The sequence below is a fragment of the Telmatherina bonti genome, assembly GCF_933228915.1.
Source record: "Telmatherina bonti genome assembly, chromosome: 18".
In the NCBI taxonomy this organism is placed as follows: Eukaryota; Metazoa; Chordata; class Actinopteri; order Atheriniformes; family Telmatherinidae; genus Telmatherina; species Telmatherina bonti.
Genome location: NC_136616.1, coordinates 39,659,718 through 39,672,583, shown reverse-complemented (window position 1 = coordinate 39,672,583; position 12,866 = coordinate 39,659,718). Strand labels below are relative to the sequence as shown.

Here is a 12,866-nt window from a genome sequence, read left to right as displayed (position 1 = left end):
GTGGACATGAGGCGTGGACATGATGAGGCGTGGACATGATGAGACGTGGACATGACGAGGCGTGGACATGACGAGGCGTGGACATGACGAGGCGTGGACATGATGAGGCGTGGACATGATGAGACGTGGACATGATGAGACGTGGACACGATGAGACGTGGACACGATGAGACGTGGACATGATGAGACGTGGACATGATGAGGCGTGGACATGATGAGGCGTGGACATGATGAGGCGTGGACATGATGAGACGTGGACATGATGAGGCGTGGACATGATGAGACGTGGACATGTTGAGACGTGGACATGAGACGTGGACATGATGAGACGTGGACATGATGAGGCGTGGACATGATGAGACGTGGACATGATGAGACGTGGACATGACGAGACGTGGACATGATGAGACGTGGACATGATGAGGTGTGGACATGATGAGGCGTGGACATGATGAGACGTGGACATGATGAGACGTGGACATGATGAGGCGTGGACATGATGAGACGTGGACATGATGAGGCGTGGACATGATGAGGCGTGGACATGATGAGGCGTGGACATGATGAGACGTGGACATGATGAGACGTGGACATGATGAGGCGTGGACATGATGAGGCGTGGACATGATGAGACGTGGACATGATGAGACGTGGACATGATGAGGCGTGGACATGATGAGACGTGGACATGATGAGACGTGGACATGATGAGGCGTGGACATGATGAGACGTGGACATGATGAGGCGTGGACATGATGAGACGTGGACATGATGAGACGTGGACATGATGAGGTGTGGACATGATGAGACGTGGACATGATGAGGCGTGGACATGATGAGACGTGGACATGATGAGACGTGGACATGATGAGACGTGGACATGATGGAGGACAACGGGCCGACGGCGGTCTGCAGCGACTGAAGCTCGTTCCATTAATTCCGTTTTCTAACTGGACTGGTGTTGGGACGGGCGGAGACAGGTCGGAGGCCATGTTCCACCAGGACCTGGAGAAGCTCCAGACGGTGGAGGACCCGGCGATAAAGTTTCAGTCTGTAACTCTTCTATCAGCCTGCAGGGTTTCCACATCATCCACACCTGCTTCCAGCTAAACTAAGGACTCATGTTCTGCTCTTACCTGTCTGCAGGTGAGCAGGGGGCGTGTCAGCGTGTGGAACCTCCAATCATATCCCACCAACAACGTGAAGTCAGTGTGAAGCTCCACCCCACTCCGCCCATGGACTCCACAGCCAATCAGAACACGGGGATCCTGCTGGGGGCGACATCAATGGACCAATCAGGATTACCGAGGTGTGATCAGCTCCACAGTCAGGTGGTTCACCTGAGGTGGACCAGAGAGTTACCATGGAGATGGGAACAGGTCGGCCATGACGATCCAAGACAGACATTTAACCCTGCAGATCACCATGACAACCCCTGATGAAGTCATCACCACGGTAACCCATGCAGAAGTCATCACCACGGTAACCCCTGATGAAGTCATCACCACGGTAACCCCTGATGAAGTCGTCACCACGGTAACCCCTGATAAAGTCATCACCATGGCAACCCCGGCAGAGGTCATCCGGGTGATCTCTGCAGTTTAACCCATCTGTGCGGCCACCCGCTGGAGGAAGCCCCGCCTACCCTGACATCATAACAGGTGTGTTTACCTGGGTGTCGGGAGCGATGAGTCTGTAGAAACATCCGGGCTGCAGGACAGGAAACCACCGAACACACACACCTGAGAACATCAGCAGCACCTGAACACACACACACACACACACAGAGAGGAAGTGGACAGGTAACACTACAGGTGCATCATGGATCCTCCAGGTGTGTAACTCACTTCCTCCTCCCTCTCTCGGCCAACCTCTCTCTCCATCATTGGTCTATTTTTAGGGTTCCGCCCCCAGCGGACCACTGGGCCAATCACAGAAGCTCTGAGTGAAAAGTACAGCTGAAGCCCCGCCTCCTCCTCATCTTCTCCCGCCTCTGCGTTCCTCCAGGACACACCCTCCTTCTCCTTCACCCTGATCACCATGGAAACACAAGGCCGAGCGTCTCCGACAGTTGTCATGGTAACAGAAGAAGAGGAGGAATCTTCATCTTCTCGTTTCCTCTTCCTCTCGGTGGTCTCTTCCACTTCTTCTCCTGTCTGATTCCTAACCGGGACATCAGACCCTGACTCCTCCCCCTCCTGCTTCAGATGTGTTGCCATGGCAGCAGATGGACTGAGGATGAGGAGGTGGTCCAGAGAGAACTGCAGGTAGACTCTGTCCAACACAGAAACACAGAGAAGTGTTTGATCTCCATCAGATCAACGAGACCTGGTTTCAGCTCCGCTTCTCCTCCTGGTCCCTGGTGTCTGGGACCGACCCTGCATCCAGGTCCAGGTCTGGATCCTGGTCCTGATCCAGGACATGATCCAGAACATGATCCGAGTCTGGATCCAGGACCACATCCAGCACCTGATCCAGGTCTGGATCCGGGTCTGGATCCAGGACCAGATCAGAGTCCCCCTGGCCTCTGCTTTCCAAACACCTGTGACGTTTACCTGCAGCGTCTGTGTGAGATGAACTTCTCCTGGTCCAGGTGTTGGTAGGAGGGGAAATCTGATTGGAGGAATCTCTCGGTTACCATGGTGAACTGGAGGACACACACCAAACATCCTGCAACACACGCAGATGTCTGTGAGGCTCCAAACCTTGTGGACCTCACAAAGACACAATATGTGTGTGTGTGTGTGTATGTGTGTGTGTGTGTGTGGGTGTGTATGTACCTATCCAAGCAGTGTTGAAGGACGCCCTCTGACCTCCATCATCATCCTCACTGGTTTCCGTGACAACGCAGGCCAGAGATCCTGTAGCATCTCTGAGCTGAAGAATGTGTTTGAGTTCAGACGTCTGAGATGGGAGCTGCAGCACACCCACCAACAGGAGGGGGCGGGGCCTGAAATACAACAGACCAATCAGAACCACGTCCATCCCAAGAGACAACCTCCGGCGGTTAAAGGTGAAGTTCATAAAACTGCAGTTCCCCCTTCATCCACTAGGGGCTGCAAAACAGAGCAAATCCCCATAGACTCCCATGTTAAAAAGACCAACTAGACAGCAGAAATAAACATGTTTACAGCAGGAATAAACATGTTTACAGCAGGAATAAACATGTTTACAGCAGAAATATTCATGTTTACAGCAGAAATAAACACATTTACAACAGGAATAAACATGTTTACAGCAGATACCAACATGTTTACAGCAGAAATAAACATGTTTACAGCAGGAATAAACATGTTTACAGCAGAAATAAACATGTTTACAGCAGAAATAAACATGTTTACAGAAGGAATAAACATGTTTACAGCAGAAATAAACATGTTTACAGCAGATACCAACATGTGTACAGCAGAAATAAACATGTTTACAGCAGGAATAAACATGTTTACAGCAGAAATAAACATGTGTACAGCAGAAATAAACATGTTTACAGCAGGAATAAACATGTTTACAGAAGGAATAAACATGTTTACAGCAGAAATAAACATGTTTACAGCAGATACCAACATGTGTACAGCAGAAATAAACATGTTTACAGCAGGAATAAACATGTTTACAGCAGAAATAAACATGTTTACAGCAGGAATAAACATGTTTACAGCAGAAATAAACATGTTTACAGCAGAAATAAACATGTTTACAGCAAAAATAAACATGTTTACAGAAGGAATAAACATGTTTACAGCAGAAATAAACATGTTTACAGCAGATACCAACATGTGTACAGCAGAAATAAACATGTTTACAGCAGGAATGAACATGTTTAGTGCAGGAATAAACATGTTTACAGCAGGAATAAACATGTTTACAGCAGATACCAACATGTGTACAGCAGAAATAAACATGTTTACAGCAGGAATAAACATGTTTACAGCAGGAATAAACATGTTTACAGCAGAAATGATTATGTTTACAGCAGGAATAAACATGTTTACAGCAGGAATAAACATGTTTACAGCAGAAATATTCATGTTTACAGCAGAAATAAATGTTTACAGCAGGAATAAACACGTTTACAGCAGAAATAAATATGTTTACAGCAGGAATAAACATGTTTACAGCAGGAATAAACATGTTTACAGCAGAAATATTCATGTTTACAGCAGGAATAAACATGTACACAGAGGGAATAAACATGTTTACAGCAGAAATAAACACATTTACAACAGGAATAAACATGTTTACAGCAGATACCAACATGTTTACAGCAGAAATAAACATGTTTACAGCAGGAATAAACATGTTTACAGCAGAAATAAACATGTTTACAGCAGAAATAAACATGTTTACAGAAGGAATAAACATGTTTACAGCAGAAATAAACATGTTTAGTGCAGGAATAAACATGTTTACAGCAGGAATGAACATGTTTAGTGCAGGAATAAACATGTTTACAGCAGAAATAAACCAGTTTACAGCAGAAAGAACATGTTTACAGCAGGAATAAACATGTTTAGTGGAGAAATAAATTTGTTTACAGCAGGAATAAACTTGTTTACAGCAGGAATAAACTAGTTTACAGCAGGAATAAACTAGTTTACAGCAGGAATAAACTAGTTTCCAGCAGACAAAAACATGTTTACAGCAGGAATAAACATGTTTACAGCAGGAATAAACTAGTTTACAGCAGGAATAAACATGTTTACAGCAGGAATAAACTAGTTTCCAGCAGACAAAAACATGTTTACAGCAGGAATAAACTTGTTTACAGCAGGAATAAACTAGTTTACAGCAGGAATAAACTAGTTTACAGCAGGAATAAACTAGTTTCCAGCAGACAAAAACATGTTTACAGCACACAAATATGTTTCCAGCAGACAAACAAGTTTACAGACATAAACATGTTTACGGCAGACATAAACATGTTTACAGCAGACATAAACATGTTTGCAGCAGAAATAAACATGTTTACAGCAGGAATAAACATGTTTGCAGCAGAAATAAACATGTTTACAGCAGACATAAACATGTTTACGGCAGACATAAACATGTTTACGGCAGACATAAACATGTTTACAGCAGACATAAACATGTTTGCAGCAGATATAAACATGTTTACAGCAGGAATAAACATGTTTACAGCAGAAATAAACATGTTTACAGCAGAAATAAACATGTTTACAGCAGGAATAAACATGTTTGCAGCAGAAATAAACATGTTTACAGCAGAAATAAACATGTTTTATCCGCATCATGGGCGGGGCCTGAAGAGCAATCAAAACCACACCCATCAACAGGAGGGGGCGTGAACTGAAATACAACAAACCAATCAGAACCACGTCCATCCGCATCAAGGGCGGGGCCTGAAATATAACAGACCAATCAGAAACACACCCATCTGTATCAGGGTCGGGGCCTGAAATACAACAGAGCAATCAAAACCACACCCATTAACAGGAAGGGGCGGGGCCTGAAATACAACAGACTAATCAGAATCACGCCAATCCACGTCAGTGGCGAGGCCTTAAACATGCCGGACTAAAACCACATCCAACCAGAGAGGGTGGAGCCTAAAATATGACCAATTAGAAGTCACTCATGGTTGGTGAGTACAAAATTCTGGACGAAGAATCTGTTAGAGCAGTGTTTTTCAACCACTGTGCCGTGAGAGATCATCAGGTGTGCCCTGAAAAATCACCCAATTTCACCTCATTGATCTAAAAAGCAGCTCTGTGTTCATCCAAACAGACCGCGGTGAAAGATAATAAAATTTGTTCTCGTTGCGTTTATCTGATTTCTATTCAAGAGGCTTTGACGAAATGGACTTTATATTAATAATATGGACTTTAAAAAAAACCCAAACATTTTGGTTTGTGGTGTGCCTTGTGAGTTTTCAGTGAAAAAAAAGTGTTGAAAAAAGGTTAGAGCCATGCACCCATCCTCATCATTACCTCAGACTGTTTCCTGTCTCTGGGTCAGAAGACAGCGTTCTGCAGGACCAAGACAGGATGGAGTTGATCTGGGACCTGCTGAGACCGGATCCATCAGGAGGAAGCAGAGACTTCAGAGACAAAGACGACCAGCAGGACGATTCCAGAGACTGAAGGAGGTCGAAGACACTGAGGTACTGATGGACAGGTGGGTCCACTGGGTACTGCAAGGACAGACAGGTGAGGACATGTACCTGTGTTAGAGGACAGGTGAGGACATGTGCCTGTGTTAGAGGACAGACAGGTGAGGACATGTGCCTGAGTTAGAGGACAGGTGAGGACATGTACCTGTGTTAGAGGACAGACAGGTGAGGACATGTACCTGTGTTAGAGGACAGGTGAGGACATGTGCCTGTGTTAGAGGACAGACAGGTGAGGACATGTACCTGTGTTAGAGGACAGGTGAGGACATGTGCCTGTGTTAGAGGACAGACAGGTGAGGACATGTGCCTGAGTTAGAGGACAGGTGAGGACATGTACCTGTGTTAGAGGACAGGTGAGGACATGTACCTGTGTTAGAAGACAGACAGGTGAGGACATGTACCTGTGTTAGAGGACAGGTGAGGACATGTGCCTGAGTTAGAGGACAGGTGAGGACATGTGCCTGTGTTAGAGGACAGGTGAGGACATGTGCCTGAGTTAGAGGACAGGTGAGGACATGTGCCTGTGTTAGAGGACAGGTGAGGACATGTACCTGTGTTAGAGGACAGGTGAGGACATGTACCTGTGTTAGAGGACAGGTGAGGACATGTACCTGTGTTAGAGGACAGGTGAGGACATGTACCTGTGTTAGAGGACAGGTGAGGACATGTACCTGTGTTAGAGGACAGGTGAGGACATGTGCCTGAGTTAGAGGACAGGTGAGGACATGTGCCTGAGTTAGAGGACAGGTGAGGACATGTGCCTGTGTTAGAGGACAGGTGAGGACATGTGCCTGAGTTAGAGGACAGGTAAGGACATGTACCTGAGTTAGAGGACAGGTGAGGACATGTACCTGTGTTAGAGGACAGGTGAGGACATGTACCTGTGTCAGAGGACAGGTGTGAGGCTCGTCCAGCATCTCTGAGTAGATGTCTCGGCGTGTCCGTCCTCTCCGTCTCCACAGCGTCTCCATCAGCCTCCAGGACAGCTGGCAGACACACTGCTGCCTCAACACCTGAGGGACGAGGCTGGAACGAAGACAGATGATTGGACAGAGTCAACATCCTGCCTGTCTTCGGCCAATCAGATCAGACAATGACATCACTGTGATGTCTCTCACCTCTGACTCAGCTGAGAGGTCAGGTGACACGTCCACAGGTACTCAGACACACCTGCGTTGTTCTGTAACAGTAACCGTGGCAACACTCCATCTCCAGGGCAACCAGGGGTGGGCGGAGCCCCGCCCAGCCTGCTGAAGGACGTCACTCTCAGGCTGGAGCGCAGACAGCAGCAAAGCATGCTGGGAGGAAAGTCTGGACAAGGTCGGTACAGGAAGTGGACGTGGTGCAGCTGGAGGACGACGATCAATACATCAATAGACATGTCAGATCAGCCAATCAGAGCGCAGCAGGAACTCACCTCCACCTGGTCTCCTGTTCGTAGCTTCCTCCTTCTTGGCGGCTGATAGGCCAGACACAGACCCACCTTCCTGTCAATCACGTAGAGACCCGCCCCCTCATTCACCACTTCCGTCACTGTGCCCTATGAGAGGAAAGGGGCGGGGTTTAGCCACTTAGCTCACACCTGGTCCCGCCTCTGAAGCATGTGGACCAGTAGGACGGGAGGACCAGGACTGGGATCACTGGTTAGATAGAAGTCCAGCTGGGACAGTCGACGTGTCCAAAGTCAGTCTGAAGCCCAGAGTCCTGCAGGTTCAGTGTGTCCCTGCTGGAGCACACCGACTTATATGTCTTTACATGTGACCTACATGAGGCTGTAGAACCTCCTGGTTCCTATAGATCCTCCTATAGAACCTCCTGGTTCCTATAGATCCTCCTATAGAACCTCCTGGTTCCTATAGATCCTCCTATAGAACCTCCTAGTTCCTATAGATCCTCCTATAGAACCTCCTGGTTCCTATAGATCCTCCTATAGAACCTCCTGGTTCCTATAGATCCTCCTATAGAACCTCCTGGTTCCTATAGATCCTCCTATAGAACCTCCTGGTTCCTATAGATCCTCCTATAGAACCTCCTGGTTCCTATATGAACTTCCTGGTTCCTATAGATCCTCCTGTAGAACCTCCTGGTTCCTTTAGAACCTCCTGGTTCCTATAGAACCTCCTATAGAACCTCCTGGTTCCTATAGATCCTCCTATAGAACCTCCTGGTTCCTATAGATCCTCCTATAGAACCTTCTGGTTCCTATAGAACCTCCTATAGAACCTCCTGGTTCCTATAGAACTTCCTAGTTCCTATAGAACCTCATGGTTTCTGCAGAACCTCCTAGTTCCTATAGAACCTCATGGTTCCTGCAGAACCTCCTGCTTCCTATAGAACCTCCTGGTTCCTGCAGAACCTCCTTGTCGGACGACAACAACATCTTCTGACCCAGTGTGTGCTGAAGGTGTGAAAGGAGTCTGATAAAGAGCTTCCACACGGGGCGCTGCAGGTAACCCAGTTTCAGCCAATCAGAACTCACCTGGTAACTGATGACTCTGGACTTCTTTGTTCTCCATCCTGATTGGTCAGTCTCTTCCTCTGGCCCCGCCTCCTCATAGGCCTCCTCTTCAGACTGTGACATCATCAGGGGGGGCGTGTCCAGTTCAGAGCTGGTATGTGTGTGTTTCTGGGTGTGTGTGTGTTTCTCTGTGTGTGTTGGTGTGTAGTTGGTGTGCATCTCTGAAATTTCGGTCACACACAGGATGTTGTTTCTTCTCCAGCCTCGTAGGACACACACACGCAGAGACGTCACACACACACTCTGTCCAACACACACACACACAGACCACCAGAGCCTGATGTCCTAGAGAGAGACAGAGACAGCATCATCATCATCATCATGTTGAAGTCATCTTCATCAGCGTGAAGCCGTTATGAAGCCGGGGGGAGTGGGCGTGTCCTACCTTTATAAGGGAGGGAAGTGGGCGCGTCCTACCTTTACGAGGACGGGGAAGTGGGCGTGTCCCACCTCTACAAGGACGGGAAGTGGCGGGTCCCACCTCTACAAGGACGGGAAGTGGCGGGTCCCACCTCTACAAGGACGGGAAGTGGCGTGTCCCACCTCTACAAGGACGGGAAGTGGCGGGTCCCACCTCTACAAGGACGGGAAGTGGCGGGTCCCACCTCTACAAGGACGGGAAGTGGCGGGTCCCACCTCTACAAGGACGGGAAGTGGCGGGTCCCACCTCTACGAGGACGGGAAGTGGCGGGTCCCACCTCTACAAGGACGGGAAGTGGCGTGTCCCACCTCTACAAGGACGGGAAGTGGCGTGTCCCACCTCTACAAGGACGGGAAGTGGCGGGTCCGGGTCCCACCTCTACAAGGACGGGAAGTGGCGGGTCCCACCTCTACAAGGACGGGAAGGGGAAGTGGCGGGTCCCACCTCTACAAGGACGGGAAGTGGCGGGTCCCACCTCTACAAGGACGGGAAGGGGAAGTGGCGGGTCCCACCTCTACAAGGACGGGAAGTGGCGGGTCCCACCTCTACAAGGACGGGAAGTGGTGGGTCCCACCTCTACAAGGACGGGAAGTGGCGGGTCCCACCTCTACAAGGACGGGGAAGTGGTGGGTCCCACCTCTACAAGGACGGGAAGTGGCGGGTCCCACCTTAAGGAGGATGGGAATGGGGCGCGTCCTACCTTTACGAGGACGGGGAAGTGGGTGGGTCCCACCTTTAGGAGGATGGGAATGGGGCGCGTCCTACCTTTACGAGGACGGGGAAGTGGTGGGTCCCACCTCTACAAGGACGGGAAGTGGCGGGTCCCACCTCTACAAGGACGGGAAGTGGCGGGTCCCACCTCTACAAGGACGGGAAGTGGCGTGTCCCACCTCTACAAGGACGGGAAGTGGTGTGTCCCACCTCTACAAGGACGGGAAGTGGCGGGTCCCACCTCTACAAGGACGGGAAGTGGCGGGTCCCACCTCTACAAGGACGGGAAGTGGCGGGTCCCACCTCTACAAGGACGGGGAAGTGGTGGGTCCCACCTCTACAAGGACGGGAAGTGGCGGGTCCCACCTCTACAAGGACGGGGAAGTGGTGGGTCCCACCTCTACAAGGACGGGAAGTGGCGTGTCCCACCTCTACAAGGACGGGAAGTGGCGGGTCCCACCTCTACAAGGACGGGAAGTGGCGGGTCCCACCTTAAGGAGGATGGGAATGGGGCGCGTCCTACCTTTACGAGGACGGGGAAGTGGGTGGGTCCCACCTTTAGGAGGATGGGAATGGGGCGCGTCCTACCTTTATGAGGACAGGAAGTGGGCGTGACATACCTTTATGAGGACAGGAAGTGTGCGCCTCTCGTCCTCGAGAATCAAGAAGAAGAAGGTTGACCCCCCCGTCTTCAGCAGAGGACAAACTGACCCCACCCGACCGTACATGGACACACGCTGACCTTTGACCCTGAACAGAAAAGACACACACACAGGTAACACAGAGCTCAGGTGTGTCACCGTAGTGCACAGATCACGTGACCCACCTGTTTTGCAATAACCCTGCAGCCTGTGTGACATCCACCATAAGCCCCGGCCCTCGTCCAGGACCAGTAACCAATCCCTGACTGGTGATAGGACACAGCACAAAGGGAGAACCAATCAGCTCCAGGTGTCCACCTTCTTCCAGCCCTGAGGCATCATGGGGGATGTAGTTCCAGTGGGGAAGGAAGATGGGACAGTTTAGCCAATGAGGAGATGGAGACAGGCACTGTGGACATACAGGTGAGACACACAGGTGAGAAAACCAATGTGGGTGGAGTTAATAGGTAAGGTGGATGGAGTTTAAATAGATAAGCTTGTTTGTGTTAATGAGTTGAGTTACATCACCTGGCGCTCCAAACATGTATAAAGCTCCGCCCTCTATCATGACTCACCTCACACCTGACACTGCCGCTCCCATCAGTCAGCCTCCACTCTCCACCCGCCCCCGCTCTCAGCAAGCCAATCAGAAGCAGATTGACACGGGGCAGGGCCCACCCCCTGGGCAGTAAAAGCTCCGCCTCCCTGACCCAGGCTCGCTGCTGATTGGTGGTCCAGGACAGGTTGCTGACGCAGGCCAGGTGTTGCTGAGAGACGAGCTCAGAGACAGACAGCAGCCTGCAGACCAGGTAGCAACAGGTGGTGTTATCAATTACTGACAGGTAAACTGATGATGTCGTCAGGTGTGTTACCTATACTAACAGGTAAATGTGATGATGTCATCAGGTGTGTTACCTGTACTAACAGGTAAATGTGATGATGTCATCAGGTGTGTTACCTGTACTAACAGGTAAATGTGATGATGTCATCAGGTGTGTTACCTGTACTAACAGGTAAATGTGATGATGTCATCAGGTGTGCTACCTGTACTAACAGGTAAATGTGATGATGTCATCAGGTGTGTTACCTGTACTAACAGGTAAATGTGATGATGTCATCAGGTGTGTTACCTGTACTAACAGGTAAATGTGATGATGTCATCAGGTGTGTTACCTGTACTAACAGGTAAATGTGATGATGTCATCAGGTGTGCTACCTGTACTAACAGGTAAATGTGATGATGTCATCAGGTGTGTTACCTGTACTAACAGGTAAATGTGATGATGTCATCAGGTGTGTTACCTGTACTAACAGGTAAATGTGATGATGTCATCAGGTGTGTTACCTGTCCTAACAGGTAAATGTGATGATGTCATTAGGTGTGTTACCTGTACTAACAGGTAAACTGATGATGTCATCAGGTGTGTGTTACCTGTACTAACAGGTAAAGTGATGATGTCATGAGGTGTGTTACCTGTACTAACAGGTAAATGTGATGATGTCATCAGGTGTGTTACCTGTACTAACAGGTAAAGTGATGATGTCATGAGGTGTGTTACCTGTACTAATAGGTAAACTGATGATGTCACCAGGTGTGTGTTGCCTGTACTAATAGGTAAACTGATGATGTCACCAGGTGTGTGTTGCCTGGTATTTATGTTTCAGGTGTGAAATAGAAATGTGTTTATAACCAACGGAGGACGTAAATGTTTACCTGACAGGGTGTTTACGTCTAACTGTTTGTTGGACAGACTGCAGGTGTAAATTACAATCTGGATGTTTATCTTCCTCTGTGATCAATATGGTTTAATAAACAAGCAAACAAACCTGTAACTGACAGGTAAACAGTGAGGGACACACATCTTCTCCTGGATCGCCTGCAGCACACACACACTTAGCTGATACACACTTGGGTTGTTGTACACACCTGAAATAACAAGAGTAAACAACTAGAGTAAACAACGAGAGTAAACAACTAGTGCAAAAAAACTTGCGCAAACAACTAGAGTAAACAACTAGAGTAAACAAATAGAGTGAACAACGAAAGTAAACAACTAAACAACTCGCGTAAAAAACAACAGTAAACAACTAGGGTAAACAACTAGAGTAAACAACTAGCGTGAACAACTAGAGTAAGCAACTAAAGTAAACAACTAGAGTGAACAACTACAGTAAACAAATAGAGAGAACAAATAGAGTAAACAACTACAGTAAACAACTAGAGTAAACAACTAGAGTGAACAACTAAAGTAAACAACTAAACAACTCGGGTAAAAAACAAGAGTAAACAACTAGAGAGAACAAATAGGGTAAATAACTAAAGTAAACAACTAGAGTGAACAACTACAGTAAACAAATAGAGTAAACAACTTGAGTGAACAACTAGAGTAAACAAATAGAGTAAACAACTAGAGAGAACAAATAGAGTAAACAACTAAAGTAAAC

At 48.2% G+C, this 12,866-nt stretch overlaps 1 protein-coding gene across 1 annotated transcript in view; it reads right to left on the bottom strand.

The window, feature by feature from the left end:
- The window catches only part of ctc1 (CTS telomere maintenance complex component 1), a gene marked incomplete at both ends in the record, with an annotated part of 65,804 nt that overhangs the window by 40,029 nt on the left and 12,909 nt on the right, over positions 1-12,866 (bottom strand). Inside the window, 17 exons of the mRNA XM_079257903.1 lie at positions 1,137-1,268; positions 1,672-1,761; positions 1,848-2,274; positions 2,556-2,670; positions 2,781-2,950; positions 5,949-6,151; positions 7,012-7,156; positions 7,249-7,478; positions 7,548-7,670; positions 8,610-8,933; positions 9,066-9,131; positions 9,770-9,868; positions 10,084-10,242; positions 10,401-10,530; positions 10,607-10,830; positions 10,997-11,219; positions 12,249-12,348. Of these exons, the coding sequence (XP_079114029.1) occupies positions 1,137-1,268; positions 1,672-1,761; positions 1,848-2,274; positions 2,556-2,670; positions 2,781-2,950; positions 5,949-6,151; positions 7,012-7,156; positions 7,249-7,478; positions 7,548-7,670; positions 8,610-8,933; positions 9,066-9,131; positions 9,770-9,868; positions 10,084-10,242; positions 10,401-10,530; positions 10,607-10,830; positions 10,997-11,219; positions 12,249-12,348 (2,960 nt within the window). The remainder of the gene's footprint in view (positions 1-1,136; positions 1,269-1,671; positions 1,762-1,847; positions 2,275-2,555; positions 2,671-2,780; positions 2,951-5,948; positions 6,152-7,011; positions 7,157-7,248; positions 7,479-7,547; positions 7,671-8,609; positions 8,934-9,065; positions 9,132-9,769; positions 9,869-10,083; positions 10,243-10,400; positions 10,531-10,606; positions 10,831-10,996; positions 11,220-12,248; positions 12,349-12,866) is intronic.